At 55.3% G+C, this 16,338-nt stretch overlaps 1 protein-coding gene across 2 annotated transcripts; it reads right to left on the bottom strand.

Moving 5' to 3' along the window:
* Window positions 1–1,420: 1,420 nt before the first annotated feature.
* On the bottom strand, window positions 1,421–16,013 carry TGFB1 (transforming growth factor beta 1). Of its 2 annotated transcripts, none has more exons than XM_082676207.1 (7): window positions 14,792–16,013; window positions 11,614–11,774; window positions 9,643–9,760; window positions 7,770–7,847; window positions 7,453–7,603; window positions 2,207–2,360; window positions 1,421–1,703 (listed from the first exon to the last, which is right to left on the bottom strand). In XM_082676207.1, exons 1-7 carry the CDS (start codon window positions 15,144–15,146, stop codon window positions 1,545–1,547), a joined length of 1,176 nt encoding a protein of 391 aa, XP_082532333.1. In that variant the 5' UTR covers window positions 15,147–16,013; the 3' UTR covers window positions 1,421–1,544. The 2 variants fall into 2 exon arrangements, with proteins under 2 accessions (XP_082532333.1, XP_082532334.1); XM_082676208.1 differs by having other exon boundaries at window positions 7,453–7,600; window positions 14,792–16,011.
* Between the last annotated feature and the right edge of the window lie 325 nt (window positions 16,014–16,338).

Below are 16,338 nucleotides of genomic sequence, written 5' to 3'. Positions count from 1 at the left end.
TCAAATCACATCCCTCTTCTGTTCCAAACCCTGTCATGGTGCCTTCCTCTCTCAGAGTACAAGTTATCACAGGTCCCCACAGGCCTGATGTGGTCTGGAAGGCAGGACCAGTGCAGAAGTTGTGGGCATAAGCCCTCAACTCTAGCTGCCTGGGTTTGAATCCCAGCTGTGCCGTTTGCTAACTATGTGACCATAACAAATAAGTTAACCTCTCTGTGCCTCAGCATTCCCATCTGTGGAGTGGGGAGCAAATGATCTCCAAAGCAGGAGTTGGCAGACATTTTCTGTCAAGGGTCAGATAGTAAATATTTTTGACTTTGCACAGTTTCTACTCAACTCTGCCCTAGTAGCACTAAAACAGCCACAGACAGTACAGTACCAAGTGAGCATGGCTGTGCTCCAATAAAACTTTATTGACAGGGCTTCCCTGGTGGCGCGGTGGTTGAGAGTCTGCCTGCCAATGCAGGGGACACGGGTTCGTGCCCCGGTCCGGGAGGATCCCGCATGCCGCGGAGCAGCTGGGCCCGTGAGCCATGGCCGCTGGGCCTGCGTGTCCGGAGCCTGTGCTCCACAACGGGAGAGGCCACAACGGTGAGAAGCCCGCTTACCGCAAAGGAAAAAAAAAAAAACTTTATTTACAGAAACAGGCAGCAAGTCAGAATTTGCCTGCAGGCAATAGTTTGCCAACCCATGCTCTCTTGGGCTGTGGGGAGAATGCCATGAGCTAGTAGAGTGGAGTGGAGAATTGTTGTTATTATCCTCTGGCCTGTGAGTGTTACTTTCTGACTCAGATCTTAACACCCTTCCCCTTGCCCCTCCCTTCCAAATGCACTGGCCCCTTTCCTGCCTGTGTAGCTCACCCCAAGTTCATATTCACTTCCAGGCCTTTGCTTTTGTCTTCCTACCAAGAACACCCTCCCCCAGGCTGCCTTCTTGGCTTCCTTCAAGTCCCAAATGCCACCTCGTCCAAGAAGCCCTCCCTCCTCCCCAAAGCCATCTCTTACCCATCCTGCTTTCCTGTTTTCGCACAACTTTACTATGTCTGTCTCCTCCCCAGAAAGTAGGTTCCTGGTAGGCAGGAACTATTCCCTTAACCTCTCTGGGCTTCCATTTCCTTACATTAAAAGTGGGTGTTATCAGAGTCTATCTCAGAGCTTTGTTATGGTGGTTAAATGAGTTAACATAAGGGTCCAAGGTGCTCAATAAATAAATCTAACCCTTGTTCACCAGGAGTAAGAAACATAACAAGCGCTAAGAAGTGTTTGTGTGAGGAGGGGCAAATGAATGATGGGCAGAGACAGGAGGAGGCAGATGTAAGTGTAAATGTAAGGAGATGCAGGGGGCATTGGGGGGGAGGTCGGGGAACGTCGGAAGAGAAACCCTAGTTAGGCGCCCAACGACACAGAGACCCAGTCCTCTCTCCACCTTTAATGGACCCCAGGTGGGCTTGGGCGCTGTGTCCTTAAATACAACTCTGATGAGGCGGGTGGGGGGCGGGGCCGGGCCTGCCGGGGTGGGCGGGACCTGTCGGGAGGGGCGGGGCCTCAGCTGCACTTGCAGGAGCGCACGATCATGTTGGACAGCTGCTCCACCTTGGGCTTGCGGCCCACGTAGTACACGATGGGCAGCGGCTCCAGCGCCTGCGGCACGCAGCACGGCGCCGCCGACGCGCCCGGGTTGTGCTGGTTGTACAGGGCCAGGACCTGCGGGGCGGGTGGGCGGGGTCAGGGTCGAGGGTCATGGGGAGGGTACCCCCACCCCGCCAGCCTCTCCCCATCTCCCTCTGTCTTATCTCATTCCGTTTCTTTCTGTTTCTCTGCCTCTCCCCAGTTTCCACTCTTGGCTTGTGTCTCATTGTCTTTCTCCTTCCATCTTCCTAATTCTCTATCCTCCTGCCTTTTTCTCTCTCATTGTGTCCCTCCGTTTCTCTCTTTCTCCTTCCATCTCCCCACCTCTTCCCAAGCCCAAGTTATGCATCTCCATGGGTCTCCCCATATCTCTGTCTCCCTCTGCCTCGTGTCTCTAACTGCTCAGACCCTGCCTCTAGTTTCTCTCCCATCCCTTTGCCACCTCCCCGCCAATCTCCCTGTCTCCTCCCTTTCTGACTACTATCTCGCCAATTCATCTGATATTACCTCTTTTTCTCCTTCTCCTCCCTCGGTTCCTGCTACCCTCATCCCACCCCCAGCCAGGGCTCCAGACGCACCTTGCTGTACTGCGTGTCCAGGCTCCAGATGTAGGGGCAGGGCCCCAGGCAGAAATTGGCGTGGTAGCCCTTGGGTTCGTGAATCCACTTCCAGCCCAGGTCCTTGCGGAAGTCAATGTAGAGCTGCCGAACGCAGCAGTTCTTTTCCGTGGAGCTGCAGGCCGGAGGGAGGGAGGAACCCGAGTCAGGAGAGCGGAGGGGTGCCCCTCCTCCCCCGGCTGTGCATGTGTTTCACCCTGGTTGCCCGCCAGCACGGTCTCCATCTTGGTCTCCCTTGCAACCCCTGTGATGATAACAGCAATAACAGTAATAGTAATGATCATCACTAACACTGATAAAGCACTTCCTCTAGTCCAGCACTGCGCTAAGGGCATCCTCATAAACATGATCTCAGGCAATGCTCAAGCCTGTAAGAAGCCAAATGAACGTCCAGAGGGGGCTACACCGACCACAGCACATCCACACACTGGAACATAAAAAACACAACGCAGCGCCACGTGTACTGATACGTTCTACGTGTGCAACAAATGTTCACTGAGCTACGACCGTGTGCTGGGCTGCGGTCTACTGGGGACGCAGTACAAACAAAACAGACAGAAATCCCTGCCTTATGGGGCCACATACTAGAGACTGTCCAGTCGCTCCTCTGCTCTGAACAAGGCAAATGCCCAAGCCCTCGCCATGGACCACAAGGCGCTACCAGATCTGGCTGATCTCAACTCCCTCCCCACTCCCACTCTCACTCTCCTTCGGCCACATTACCATCCTCGCTGTTCCTGAGTCCCAGCTCAGGACATTTGCACTTGCTGTTCCCTCTGCCTGGCTGGCTATTCCCACAGATACCCACTCTGGCTCTGTTTCTTCACTCCATTTGTATGTATGCTCAAACATCCCTCACTCAGGGACCCTTAACTCCTAGAACACTGCCTGGCATGCAGTAGGTGCTCAATAAGTATCAGTCAAACAAATGAATGTCGTCTCCTCAGAGTCCTTCCTGGACCATCCTACCCAAAATACCAATCCAAATGTTTGTTAATTCCATACAGTGTAATAACAGCATTCAGTTATGTGAGAAAACATGAAAATGACTGCAGCTGAAATGGGGCAAATCTTAATACTTGTTGATACTGGATGAGAGTTCGTGGGGGTTCCTTGCACCATCTTGGTTGCTTATGAATACATTTAAAGTTTCCCCTAATAAAAAAAATTTCGATCAGAAGAGGAAAAATAAATCATCACAATGACTTCTTTCTTTCCCCTTCCTCAGATTGGTTTTCCTTCTTGCCACCTGCTCTTTTATTAGATACTGATTTGTTTATCTGTTCGTTTTCTGTCTTCCTCTGAGGACAGGACTTTTTGTCTATTTTGTCCCTAAATGTGTCCCTGCAACAGTGCCTGGCATACAGCAGGTGCTTAGCAAGTACTGGCTGTATAAAATAATTGATCAATATGTTAGGTCTTTTAAAAGCACATTGGAGGGACTTCCGTGGTGGTCCAGTGGTTAAGAATCCTCCCAATGCAGGGGACGTGGGTCCGATCCCTGGTCGGGGAAATAGGATCCCACATCCTGCGGGGCAACTAAGCCTGCACGCCGCAACTACTGAGGCCACACACTCTAGAGCCTACTGAGGCGCCACAACTAGAGAGAAGCCAGCCCACGCGCCACAACGAAGAGCCCGCTCACCGCAACAAAGAGCCCGTGTGCCGCAACTAAAATCCAATGCAGCCAAAAAAAATAAATACTTTTTAAAAAACAAAACAAAATAAAAAATAAAAGCACATTGGAGAGTGGTGGTATGTAAGACTCTACTGCCCTGGACTCATGATCTCTGTCCCAGGCTCGGATGCAAAAGTCAGTCCTCCCCAGTCTGCGGCCCTGGCTCCTTCATGTCTGGAAGGAAATGGGGCATTTTCTGTGCTGGCCCCTGGGGCCATGGTTGAGATGGGCTGGGAACTTAACTAAAAAGCTTGACTCATGGGCAGCTGAGAACGCTTTAAATTCCATGTTCATAACATATGAAAGAAACACTATGCAAAGTTACAGGTACAGCATGATCCAAATTCTGTTTTGAATAGAAGGACTGGAGGGCAATATATTAAAATGTTGACAGTGACATTTCATATGTGGCAATGTGATGGGGGATATCGTTCTGTATTTTCCAAATTCTCGATAGTGGGTATGTGTTACTTTTAGAATCAGAAAATAAAATTTAAAGAAAGAAAATGCAGTACCCCCCCCCCAAAAAGACTATACCATTTGGACAAAATAAAAAACATATACATGGCTATGTGTAAGTGTCTCATACAGAGACTCTCTGGGAGGAGACAGAAATACAATAAAAGCCTCCTCATAGAGGGGCTGGGGGCCGGAGCTGGAGGGTCTCTGAGTATCCTTTCTGGGTTTGATCCAAGTGCATGCATTTTCCTACTCAAGAATCAATAGAGGAAAAAAAAAATCAATAGCGGGAATTCCCTGGCGGTCCACTGGTTAAGACTCCATGATTCCACTGCAGGGGGCACGGGTTCGATCCCTGGTCAGGGAACTAAGATTCCGCATGTGTGCGGTGCGGCCAAAAAAAAATATCAATAGAGAATTCCCTACAAGGCAGGTCTTATTATTATTCCCATTTGAAGGATGAAGAAATTGAGCCTCAGAGAAAGGGGGATGTTGTCTGTTCGCTCGTAGCCTACATGTGGTGGAGTTTGGGGCCAGGTTCACAGCTAACTCTGTCCTGCCCTGGAGTCTGTGCCCTCATCTGCCCAGTGCAACCATGTCAGCTTAAGCAGAGGGGGAAGAGGCAATGTGACAGGATCTCCCAGGGCAAGACAAGGCCTCTCCCAAGAGCCACAGGACGTTGAGAAGGAAGTTAGGAAACTTAGATTCCTGTGCGTTCAGCCTGGCGCCTCCCCAGTCTGGCTGGGCCGCAGTTCCCTCATCTGTACAAAGATGCAAGGGATGTTGGATCAAATAAGATGTTGTTAAGGGCCCAGGAGGCGTCAGGAAATCCATGGATGGGCTGAGGGAGGGGTCTGAGCCCCCCAAACCACAGGCACCTACGTGTGTATGTATAGGCATATTCTGGGGAAAAAAGGTTCCTGGCTTTCGACTTCTCAAGGGGTTCCCGGACTCACAAAAGGGGAAGAACCACTGTCCAGAATAATCTTTCATTTCTGGTCCAACTGTGCCAGGGTGCTGAGGTCCTAAGACTTGAAGTGTGTGATTCTATTATCCAACTCAACTTTCTCCCTGTAGGGTCCCTGGAGCAGCAGCACCGCCTGGGAAATTGTGGGAAATGCAAATTCTCAGGCCCCACCCCAGACCCACTGAATCAGAAACTGGGGGTGGGGATAGGTGGGAGACAGCAGGCCACATTTAACAAGCCCTCCAGGTGACCCTGAGGTGCATGCCTGGGGCCTGCTGCTTTCCAGGTCCTGTGATACACGTAGTCCAGGCCCTTGCAACTCTGCCCTCCAGTCTACCAGGACCCAACAGGGCCTGACGAGTAAAAGAGACCCACTTGGGGGACTTGCCTGGCAGTCCAGTGGTTAAGACTCTGCACTTCCACTGCAGGGGGCAACAGTTTGATCCCCAGTCAGGGAACAACTCAGATCCCACATGCTGCGTGGCTCGGGCCAAAAAAGAAAAAAAAAGACCCAAATATGGTCTATACGTGGCAATTATTTGATACATATTTTAATATTCTTTTTTGAAGTCTACAGAACCATCTCTCTGTTTCCCCACTTTGTATTGTATTTGTTGAAGAAACTGGGTCAGGTTTCCCACGATCTAGATGTTGCTGACTGCACGACCACGGTGTTGTCTAACATGTTTCTCTGTTCTCATATTTCTGGAAAATTGGATCTACCGCACTGATCAGCTTCAGGTTTGATTTTCTGGGAAGATTTCCTAAGTGACGCTGTGTCCCTCATGTGGCTGGCACTCTCTCACTGTAATAGTATAAGCTGCTGGCACTCACGACCTCAATCCATTCATTCATCCACAGGATTGTTGGGCAGAGGGTAGGATCTGGGGGTGAAGGAGTTTGGGAGCAGAGCTGACTTTCCGGCAGGAGAACTGCATGTAACAAAGCCCAAAGGCACCATCAAAATATTAAGCAGGGGAGGGCCAAGGTCACATTATCATTCTAAACTCGCAACACTCTAACTCTGAACTTCAACATTCTAGGACTACAACTTTTCAGTTTTCTTGGACTGCAATACACCAGCCTCTCAAGATTCTAACACACCAACAGCTTTCCAGCTTTCTAGGATTCCCACATTCCAGCTCTCCAAGATCTTGGCATTCTTGAATTCCAATATTTCAAAACTGCATTCCAGGGCTTCCCTGGTGGCGCAGTGGTTGGGAGTCCGCCTGCCAATGCAGAGGACACGGGTTCGTGCCCCAGTCCGGGAAGATCCCACATGCCGCGGAGCGGCTGGGCCCGTGAGCCATGGCCGCTGAGCCTGCGCGAACGGAGCCTGTGCTCCGCAACGGGAGAGGCCACAACAGTGAGAGGCCCGCGTACGGAAAAAAAAAAAAAAAAACAAACTGCATTCCAACATTCCACAATTCTGAGCCCATCACTCAAGAGGTCCAAGCTGCCACGTTCTAAGATCACAGCCTTCCAAGATTCTCACAAGATTCCAGCCCTGAGTCCCAACATTCTAGGTGACCAAGACTCTGGCTTTCTCCAACTCCAACATTTGTGGATGCTAATAATGTAACACAGGACTCCACTATTCTGGGCCCAACAGTCAAGGACTCCAATCTGCCGATACGGGAGACTCCAGTCTGTCAATGGTATAGGAATCCAACACGGGCAATCTTCCAGTTCTGAATTCCCAAGTTCTAGGATCCCAACATCCCTTGAGTCCAACATTCTCAGATTTCAATAATGAATACCGATTCTCACATCCTAGAATCCCCACATGCTCGAACCCCAACCTGCCAGCAGGACAGAAATCTAACGTGGCGACCTTCCAGTATTGAATTCTCACATTCTCAGTGTTCAACGTTCTAATAGTCTCTGATTGCAACCCACCAGCCAGAGAGCCACCTGCTCTCAGCATTCAAGGACTCCCAGTTCGCACATCCCAGCATCCTAGGCCTCGGACCTCATTCCCCGAACGCTCCAGGCTGAAGCAGATGCCAGCCCAAGCCAGGTGCCCAATCTGCGGTGCCTGCTCAGCAGACGGCAAGGAGGCCCCCAGCCCAGAAGGCGTCAGGGAAAGGCTGCAAGGTTCACCTGAAGCAGTAGTTGGTGTCCAGGGCTCGGCGGTGCCGGGAGCTGTGCAGGTGCTGGGCCCTCTCCAGCGGGGTGGCCATGAGGAGCAGGAAGGGCCGGTTCATGCCATGAATGGTGGCGAGGTCACCCCGGCGGCCGGAACTGAACCCTGCTTTGGTTTGGGAGTCAGGCGGTAGGGAGGGTGGGGGAGACATACACACACTCTCAGATGGATGAATGGGAGATGGTCAAGGGGAAGAAACACACACACACACACACACACACACACACACTCATCACTGGTGGGCATGGGGCCGGGCCAGGGAGGTGGGCCTCACCGTTAATGTCCACTTGGAGTGTGTTATCTTTGCTGTCACAGGAACAGTGGGCACTGAGGCGAAAGCCCTCTATTTCCTCTGTGGGAGTGGGGAAAGGGAAGCCAGTGTGAGGGGGCGGCTCACCCAGTCCCTGGGGGAGGAGAAAGGAAGTAGCAAACCCCCGGCGTGGGGGTGGGGGGACCTCCTTCCTGCCCCTTCCCCTGCCTGGCCTCTCACTGCACCCTCGTGCTCCAGTCCTTTGCCTTGCAGCCTCCTCCTCCTGCAGGTCTCAGCTCAAAGGCCACCTCCTCCTGGAAGCCCTCCAGGACACAGCCCCTCCCCCACTATGACAGCACTTTATTTTCTCCATAGCACTTACCCTGACATTTGTATCTGACTATTTATTCCCCTCTTTGTTCTCAGTGGCAAAGCAGGATACGTGGGGGCAGGGATCCTTGTTTTCTTGTTCCCCACTGGGCCTGGCCCACAGTCGTAAAAACAAACATCTCCTGAGTTCGCACTGGGTGCCAGACCCTGTTCTAAACACTTTTTGTGCGTTATTTCCTTTAATCCTCACCAAAGCTCCCCATTTTACAGATGAAGAAGCCAAGGCCCACGGAGAGGGGGTGACTTGCCCAAAGTGGGAAAAGGCAGGGCTGGGATGCAAGTGCCTGGGCTCTTGTCCCAGGGCCGGTGTGGAAGAAAGTTTTCTTGAATGAATGAGTGAATGCCTTTCTAAGCTCCCACTATGTGTTGGACCCTGTGCTGGGGGCTCTGGACTCAGCAATCAGCCCAGGACACTTGTCGCAGCGCTCACCTGCTCCCTAACCCCCATCTTTTCCTCTGGCCAAACCATCACTTATCTCATGAGTCTCAACACAATCATCCTCATCCAGGAAGCCCTCCTGGACCCCTCCAGATGGGTTTGGATGCCCACTCTCGGCTCCCCCATCCCGGCCCTGGTCATTGTGGCCATCACAATGGGAGTCAGGCGGGCTCCCTGCTAGGGCCTTGGCAAGATTTCCTAGGTGTCTAGAAGTGACTGTGGGCCCCATGAGGGCAGGCCTAGAAGTTGTCATGGTTACCACTGTGTCCCCCACACCACCCGCACAGGGCCAGGCACATAGCAGGAATCTACTGGCATCTACTGAGTGAAGGAATGAACGAGACGGAGACTAGGAAGGGAGATGTGGGTACTGTGGACTCAGATGAGACAGGACAGACAGTCCTCTTCTGGACAGATCAGGTGTGTCAGGCTCTCCCTGGACTCAAGGGCTCTGCACAGCCTATCCCTCTGCCCCTATCCACTCTTGCCCCTCCGTCTTTCCCAGGCTGGCTCCACTCATCCCTCAGACAACCGCTCTAATGTCCCCTCTTCCAGGAAGCCCTCCCTGATTTCCCAGGCTGGGTCAGGCACCTCCTCTGGGCTCCCCCTCCCAACCCTGCCCACTCTGGGACATTACTACCTGGTTTTCAGGTCTTTCCCCCAAATCCCTTAACCCGAGCAATGGATGATAAGCTTCACGAGGGCAAGTATGGTGCTGTTTTGGTTACTGTTTTGTCCCCAGCATCACCCAGCACAGGGCAGGTGCTCAGGAAATGGATTTACCATTAATCACTCAGGTTTGAGTGCCTGGAAGGAGGCCCAGGTCTGGGCTCTTTGGCACCAACATGGGGTGGGCGGTGCTAGGCAGGGGAGCCCCAGGACAAACAATGGGGTCAACCCCATTACAAAATAGGGGTTGGGAGGGACTTCCCTGGTGGTCCAATGGTTAACAGTCCGCGCTTCCACTGCAGGTTCGACCCCTGGTCGGGGAGCTAAGATCCCACATGCCACGCAGTGCGGCCAGAAAACACAAAAAAAATAGGGGTGGGGCAGACAAGCGGTCCTCACCTCCGTGGGTCAGCCACTGCCGCACAACTCCAGTGACGTCAAAGGACAGCCACTCGGGCGAGTCGCTGGGGGCCAGCAGTCGGTTGCTGAGGTAGCGCCAGGAATCATTGCTGTATTTCTGGGGGATAATGAATTGGGGGGAGAGACAGTGGGTAGATGCTGCCACACACCCCTCATGTACACTGCACCCCTGAGTCCATCTGCTCCCCGAAAAGGGCTTCCACACAGTCCTGCAGACTGTCCCCTCCCAGACACCCAAACCGAGGGGCCCACAGGAGCCACCCACCCCACAGCAGCCCAGAGGGGAGAGAGAACCCCAGGCTGGGGGGTCAAGGCACCTGGGCAGCTCATCCTCTATGCCTGACCCCGGCGTGGCCATGGAAAATTCCTCTCCCCTTTTGTCCTTGGTTTCCTCACTGATGAAATGCCAGGCGGCCCCTTTCAGCTTGGACAGCCCACGATGCCACGATTCTCCTACTGACATCGTAGGGGTCACTGACTATAGACAGTTCTGCAAATTTGGCCCCCCAAATTCTGAGAGTCTATCACGTTCCTTCTTTTTTGAAAAAAAAGTATTTATTTTTTATTTATTTATTTTTGGCTGCTTTGGGTCTTCGTTCCTACGCGCGGGCTTTCTCTAGTTGCGGCGAGCGGGGGCTACTCTTTGTTGCGGTGCACGGGCTTCTCATTGCGGTGGCCTCTCCTGTTGTGGAGCACGGGCTCTAGGCGCACGGGCTTCAGTAGTTGTGGCACATGGGCTCAGTAGTTGTGGCTCGCGGGCTCCAGAGTACAGGCTCAGTAGTTGTGGCACATGGGCTTAGTTGCTCCGCAGCATGTGGGATCTTCCCGGACCAGGGCTCGAACCCGTGTCCCCTGCGTTGGCAGGCAGATTCTTAACTACTGCGCCACCAGAGAAGCCCCGAGTTATCACTTTCTAGAAGTTATGTTAGAAGTCATTCCATAACGCCAGTGCTCAGTGGCACCCCAAGAATTACACATTCAATGAGCCTGAGACATTCCAGAGGACTCATGTTCTACAAACCCACGAGTCTGACATGCCACAAACCTAGACGTTGCAGACGCCTGACATCCATGTGGAATGATCCCCTGGGAGCTGGCAGGATAAAAGCGAATTCTCTAGACTCCAAGAAGTTAACATCAGACAAAGTTCCCTTGTTTTGGTTTTTTTTTTTTTTTTTTTGCTGTACGCGGGCCTCTCACTGTTGTGGCCTGTCACGCTGCGGAGCACAGGCTCCGGATGCGCAGGCCCAGTGGCCATGGCTCACGGGCCCAGCCGCTCCGCGGCACGCGGGATCCCCCCGGACCGGGGCACGAACCCGTGTCCCCCGCATCGGCAGGCAGACTCTCAACCGCTGCGCCACCAGGGAAGCCCAAAGTTCCCTTGTTGTAAGAGTCTAACACCTACTACTGAATCTAACATTCCACGTGACAGGGATTCTGGGTCACACAACCTTCAAGAGAATCCAGAACTTCTTGAGGCTCCCATCTTCCTGGAGACTCTTCTAGAAAAGAGCTAACCAAGAGATCTTTCCGTGATGATGGAAAAGTTCTTTATCTGTGGTGTCCAAAATAGCGGCTGCTAACCCCATGTGACTACAGGCCACTTGAACTATGGCCAGTGAGACGGACGAACTGAATTTTTTCTTTTATTTAATTTTGATCAACTTAAATGGCCATAGGTGGCTAGTGGCTACTGTGTGGGGACAGAGCACTTTGAAAGTCTGCAACCCTTACAGAGATTCAAACTTTCAAAAGTCCTGAGTTCTTAGAGTCCAACTCCTAAGATTCCGGCCTTCTAAACGTTTAACCTTCTAGGGCTCTAGGAGTCTGAAAGCTTCAGAGCCCTGTGATCCCACAGTCCGTGCCTTCAGGATCGGTCACTATGGACCCTGAAGCCACCAGCCTTCCAGCCGCCCCAGCCCAGGCCACCTCTGGGGCCCTCGCCCCCACCTGGTACAGCTCCACGTGCTGCTCCACTTTTAACTTGAGCCTCAGCAGGCGCAGCTCTGCCCGAGAGAGCAACACAGGTTCGGGCACCGCTTCCCGGAGCTCCGACGTGTTGAAGAGCATATACATGCTGTGTGGACTACGCTTGATTTTCCCATAGATTTCTAGGCACAAGGAGCCGAGAGGGGGGATGTCAGGGTTTGACAGGGTCAGGGGAGCTGGCGCACCCCAAGTCAAAGAGCCCTGGGTTGGAGTCTAACCCTAACACATTTTGGCTGTGTGACCTTAGGTGACTGGCTTCCCCTCTCTGGGTTTGTTTCCACCTCTTTAGACGGGATCTTACCCACCCTTCCCTCCCATCAACTGGGAAGTGCCCCTCAGGACAAAGCTGGCACAGGGCTGGGCACTGCTCTAACTGCTTAGGCCTCCCCAGCACGTGGAGCCTCAAACGCAAGTTATGTCGCAGCCCAGGGATCACGGGCATTTGAATCGGACTGTGCCTCGACTGCCTTCTTTCCTGGGCAAGTCACAAGCCCTCTCGGAGCCTCAGTTTCCTATTCTTTGGGGAAAGATCAACCTGACATCAAGTTCTCTGCCTCCCAACCCAGGCTCTCCTAACTGAAGCGCAGGAACTTTGGGCAAGTGAATTCCTCTCTGTGTGCCAGGTTCTCACCTGTAAGACAAGGACTGATTACAGGTTGCTAGTGTGAAATAAGCGAGATGATGCAGATAAAGTATGTCGTACAGAGTCTGCATACAATGCTTACTCTAATGTGTGTGTTCAACAACCCCATGAGGAAGATACTATTAGTATACCCGTTTTATAGATGGGAAAACTGAGGCAAAGAGATGAAACAATTGGCCCCAAGATCACGCAGCCAGGAAGATGCAGAGTGGGGATTCAAACTCAGCCAGTCTGATTCCAGAGACTGTGCTCTTAACCCCTAGGTTATGCTGCCTTCCTGCTAATGTGACATTACTCTTGTTGTTGTTGTTATTATTATTATTGTTTCCTTCCCCAGCTGGTTAGAAAAGGCAAAGTTCATTCTAGGTAAGAATGGCTTCGGGGGCGGGGGAAGGGGAACAGAGAAAATTAGGAAGTTTTCTAGTCTAGGAAAAGTTGGGGGTTGGGAAAGAGCGGGGCAAGCCATGAACTCCTGGATCAACTGGGACAGCTGCTTTAGGCCTCTGCAGTGGGGGCATGGAAATGGTGGAGACATCCGATGAGAAAAGACAGAGGAAGCCCCTTCTGTGGGCCTCCTTCCCCTACTCCTCCCCTCTCTAGCCGGGCCAGCCCCTGCCCCGCACAAAAAAAGCCCTATCTTGGCCCAGGAGTTACTCAGCAGACCCCAAAGGAAGGGTAGAGCCCAGGCCTGGGAGACAGATAGGGAAGAAGAGAGATAGAAGGGGCAGGAACGGTCAGAGGGAGAGATGGAGAGTAGGGTATGGAGGAGAAAAAGCGAGAGAGAAGGAAGAGATGGAGAGACAGAAACTGAGAGACCCAGACTGGGACAGAGAGAGTAACGGTGATGCGGGAGAGATGGAAAGGCAGAGATGGGAGACAGACACACGGGGAAGAGAGACATAGGGTTTGGGAGCGAGATGGAGGCAGAAGAGGAATGAAGAGAGATTGAAGGTATCAGTGTTGGAAAAATCTCTACAACCAAGGTGAAGCTACGACGGAAAAGGTGAGACGGAGATGTGGGAGGGTAGGGGTGTCATTCGGCTGAAGCGGCAACTGGGTACACAAATGGGCCAGAGACCCACAAGTCTAATGCCCAAGAGGGAAAGTGAAAGCAGGGGGGTCGCCCCCAAGCCTCGGGGCCACGCGGAACGCCTGGGTCTCCGCGGGCGCCGATGGGGCGGGCCCAGCGGTAGTGCCGCCCTGAGCTGGGGGTGAAGGGGGCGGGAGGCGCCGCTGCCACCGCGAGGGCGGGGACCGGACCTGCCTCGTCTCGCCCCAGGCTCCGCGCGCGATCCCCGCCCCCCGAGGCACGGGAAGGAAAGGAAGGGAGGGAGGGCTAGGCGGCCGGACGCTGGGGTTTCCCCAGCCTCCTAGAGAGGAACTAGGAGTTTGGGGTCCAGGCTCTCAGCATTCAGCTCTGCTGGGGTTCTCCTGTCCCCTTCCGGAAGCGCAGGCTCCGCCCCCCGCGCGTGGCACACACGTGGGGCTTCCTCACCCCTACCAGCTCGGTTTTCTCACCCGGGTCTTGTAGAGTCGCACCCACCCACCTCTCCCTCTACGGCTCGACTCCTCACTCAGCCCTCTCCCTTCCATCCCGCGGCGTGGCGGAGGCTCGCTGCTCCCAGCATGGCACCGTCCATCTCTCCTCTGCCCGCTCCCAGGTCCACCTTTCCCACGCTTGTCTCTCCGCTCTGTATACCCCTTCCCACGACCCAGTATTCTAGGTTTCCTGGGGGCTCGCTTCCTCCGCTGGGCTTCCTCCTCTCACGTCCGTCTGCGAAATAGAGCACCTCCCGGCGCATCCCCGGCATCCCCCTGGGGTCTCCGCTTCTCTCCCGCCAGTTTCCCCCACCCTACGACCTCGCGCCCCCTTTTGACCTCGCATTGATCACCCCCTCCCCGCCTCTCTCTCTAAGCCCTTCCCCAATCCCGCGTGTTCTTCGCGCCGTGTGCAAATGCGTCCACTCTCCACTTTCTGGAACCTCTGGGGTTCGCTTCACCTAGTTTTTCTGTCCTTCTTGAATCTTCCTGCCTCATGACCCGTGAGCTCTGGGTCAGCTTTCCCCACTACCTCTCCTCTCCCCAATGCCAGGGTCCTCGCTTCTCCCAAAGCGAGCTCCCTCTCTGCGGGCCCCACCCACGACCCCCGCACTCTAGTGCACCCTGCAAGGGGAAGTCTTTTTCTACACCCCCACCCCGTAACTACTTCGCTTCTCTCCCTCTAAGGGACTCCCCCCGCCCACGATCTCGCATGTTCCTGTAGCCCTCCAAAAGCGGTCCACTCCGCTCACTATCTCCTCTTCAAGACCAGATACCTGGGGGGTAGGGAGCTCAGCCCTATCCTCTTTGAGACTCCCCCTCCCAAGTTCCCGGCGCCCCCGGGGGTCCTCTTCCCCCAGCCAGTTTCCTCTACCGGTAATTTCCTCCCCGTGACCCCTGCACTCCGGCGCCCCCTGGGGGCTCCCCGCCAGGGTTCCCCTGCCCCTCCGAGCTCACCGTTGCTGTTTTCCACCATTAGCACGCGGGTGACCTCCTTGGCGTAGTAGTCCGCCTCTGGCTCAGGCTCAGGTTCGGCACTTTCCCCGGCCACCCGGTCACGGGTACTGTTGTAAAGAGCCAGTACGGCCTCGGGCAGCGGACCGGGCGGCACCTCCCCCTGGCTCGGGGGGCTGGCGAGCCGAAGCTTGGACAGAATCTGGCCGCGGATGGCCTCGATGCGCTTTCGCTTCACCAGCTCCATGTCGATGGTCTTGCAGGTGGACAGTCCGGCGGCCGGCCGGCCAGGCGGCAGCACTAGTAGCCACAGCAGCGGCAGCAGCAGCGGCAGCAGCCGCAGCCCCGAGGGCGGCATGGGGGAGGCGGCGCCCCTGGCACAGCCGAGAGCGCAAGCCGGGCTGGGGTGGGAAGAGGGAGGCCCCGCCCCTACAGGGGCTGGAGGGGGGGTCTCCCGAGGAAAGGTAGGAGGGTCTGGGGAGGGAGGGAGTTGAGGCCCTCAGGGAGGACGGAGCGGAGCTGGAGGGGCGGCTCTGATGGGTGTGTTCTCGGTATCCCACGGCAAAAACCGAGATGAGCGAGATCTGGTACCAAAGGTGGGTGGTCTTGAATAGGAAAGCTGAGGCAGGTCTGAGATTGATCCCGTCTCCTGGATCCCGGAGGAGAAGGGTCCTTGGATGCGCGGGGGCTCAAGAGAGAGGCTAGGAGTTGGGGGCCGTGCGGGAGGGTGCGACCGATGTCTGGGGTCGAGTCCTCGCGGGAGTCGGGTATGAGGCTCCTGAGGGCTGGTCCGGAATGGGGGCGCCCGGGGAACGCCGTGTGGGGGGAAGAAAGGGAGCAAGCGTCCGAGGCAGTGCAGGGCGGAGGTGCGGTCTGGGGTCCCCCAGTCCTGCCTCGCGGAGCAGCGCTGCGCGAAGGTCCCCGCGCCTTTGGCTCCCAGCGGCAGCGGAAAAGTCTCAAAACTTTTTTCCTCTTCTCCCAACCAGCTCGTCCCTCCTCCCGCTCCTCCTCCCCCTCCTCCCCGCAGTGGCGGCGGCGGCGGCGGGGGCGGCGGCGGCTCGTCTCAGACTCTGGGGCCTTGAGCTGCTCCTCGGCGGCTCCCTCCTCCGTTCCCGGCTGAGGCCGGCCCCGCGGGCGGCTTCGAGCCGGGGGGTGCCCCGGAGGGGGCGTCCCCCCTGCCCCCGGCCGGGGGCCTCGCTGTCTGGCGGATCCGCGGCGGGAGGAAGGGAGTGGGACGGCCTGGGGCGCGAAGGGCGGCGGCGGCGGCGACCGGCTGGGGCGGCGGGGGGTTTTTGAAGCCGCCCCGGCCCCACCCAGGAAGCGCGCGGGGCGGGGGCGGCCCTCAGGGGGAGGGCATGGGGGGGGCCGGTCCACAGTCCTCATCTCGCGTGGGCGGGCTCCGAGGGGGGTCCCTTAAGCCCTGGGGGGAGGGGGCGGGCACCCGGCTCCGCCCCACCAACAGGGTGCTGCCTCCTGGCGGCTGAGCGCTACCAAAGCGGGCGGCTGTGCTGCGTGTGGCTTTGAGGACTGTGCGAGGGTCACCGAGGGAA

The sequence above is a fragment of the Grampus griseus genome (assembly GCF_964374135.1).
Source record: "Grampus griseus genome assembly, chromosome: 19".
NCBI classification, from domain to species: domain Eukaryota; kingdom Metazoa; phylum Chordata; class Mammalia; order Artiodactyla; family Delphinidae; genus Grampus; species Grampus griseus.
This window is presented reverse-complemented; position numbering and strand designations above follow the sequence as displayed.

What these genes read in the sequence shown, in the direction of transcription:
- TGFB1 (XM_082676207.1), bottom strand. Translation starts at nt 15,146, where the DNA reads ATGCCGCCCTCGGGGCTGCGGCTGCTGCCGCTGCTGCTGCCGCTGCTG. An exon ending in GACACCAACTACTGCTTCAG is followed by an intron (nt 2,361 to 7,452) that starts GTGAACCTTGCA and finishes TCCGGCCTGCAG; the next exon opens with CTCCACGGAAAAGAACTGCT. An exon ending in TGGACACGCAGTACAGCAAG is followed by an intron (nt 1,704 to 2,206) that starts GTGCGTCTGGAG and finishes CCCGCCCCGCAG; the next exon opens with GTCCTGGCCCTGTACAACCA.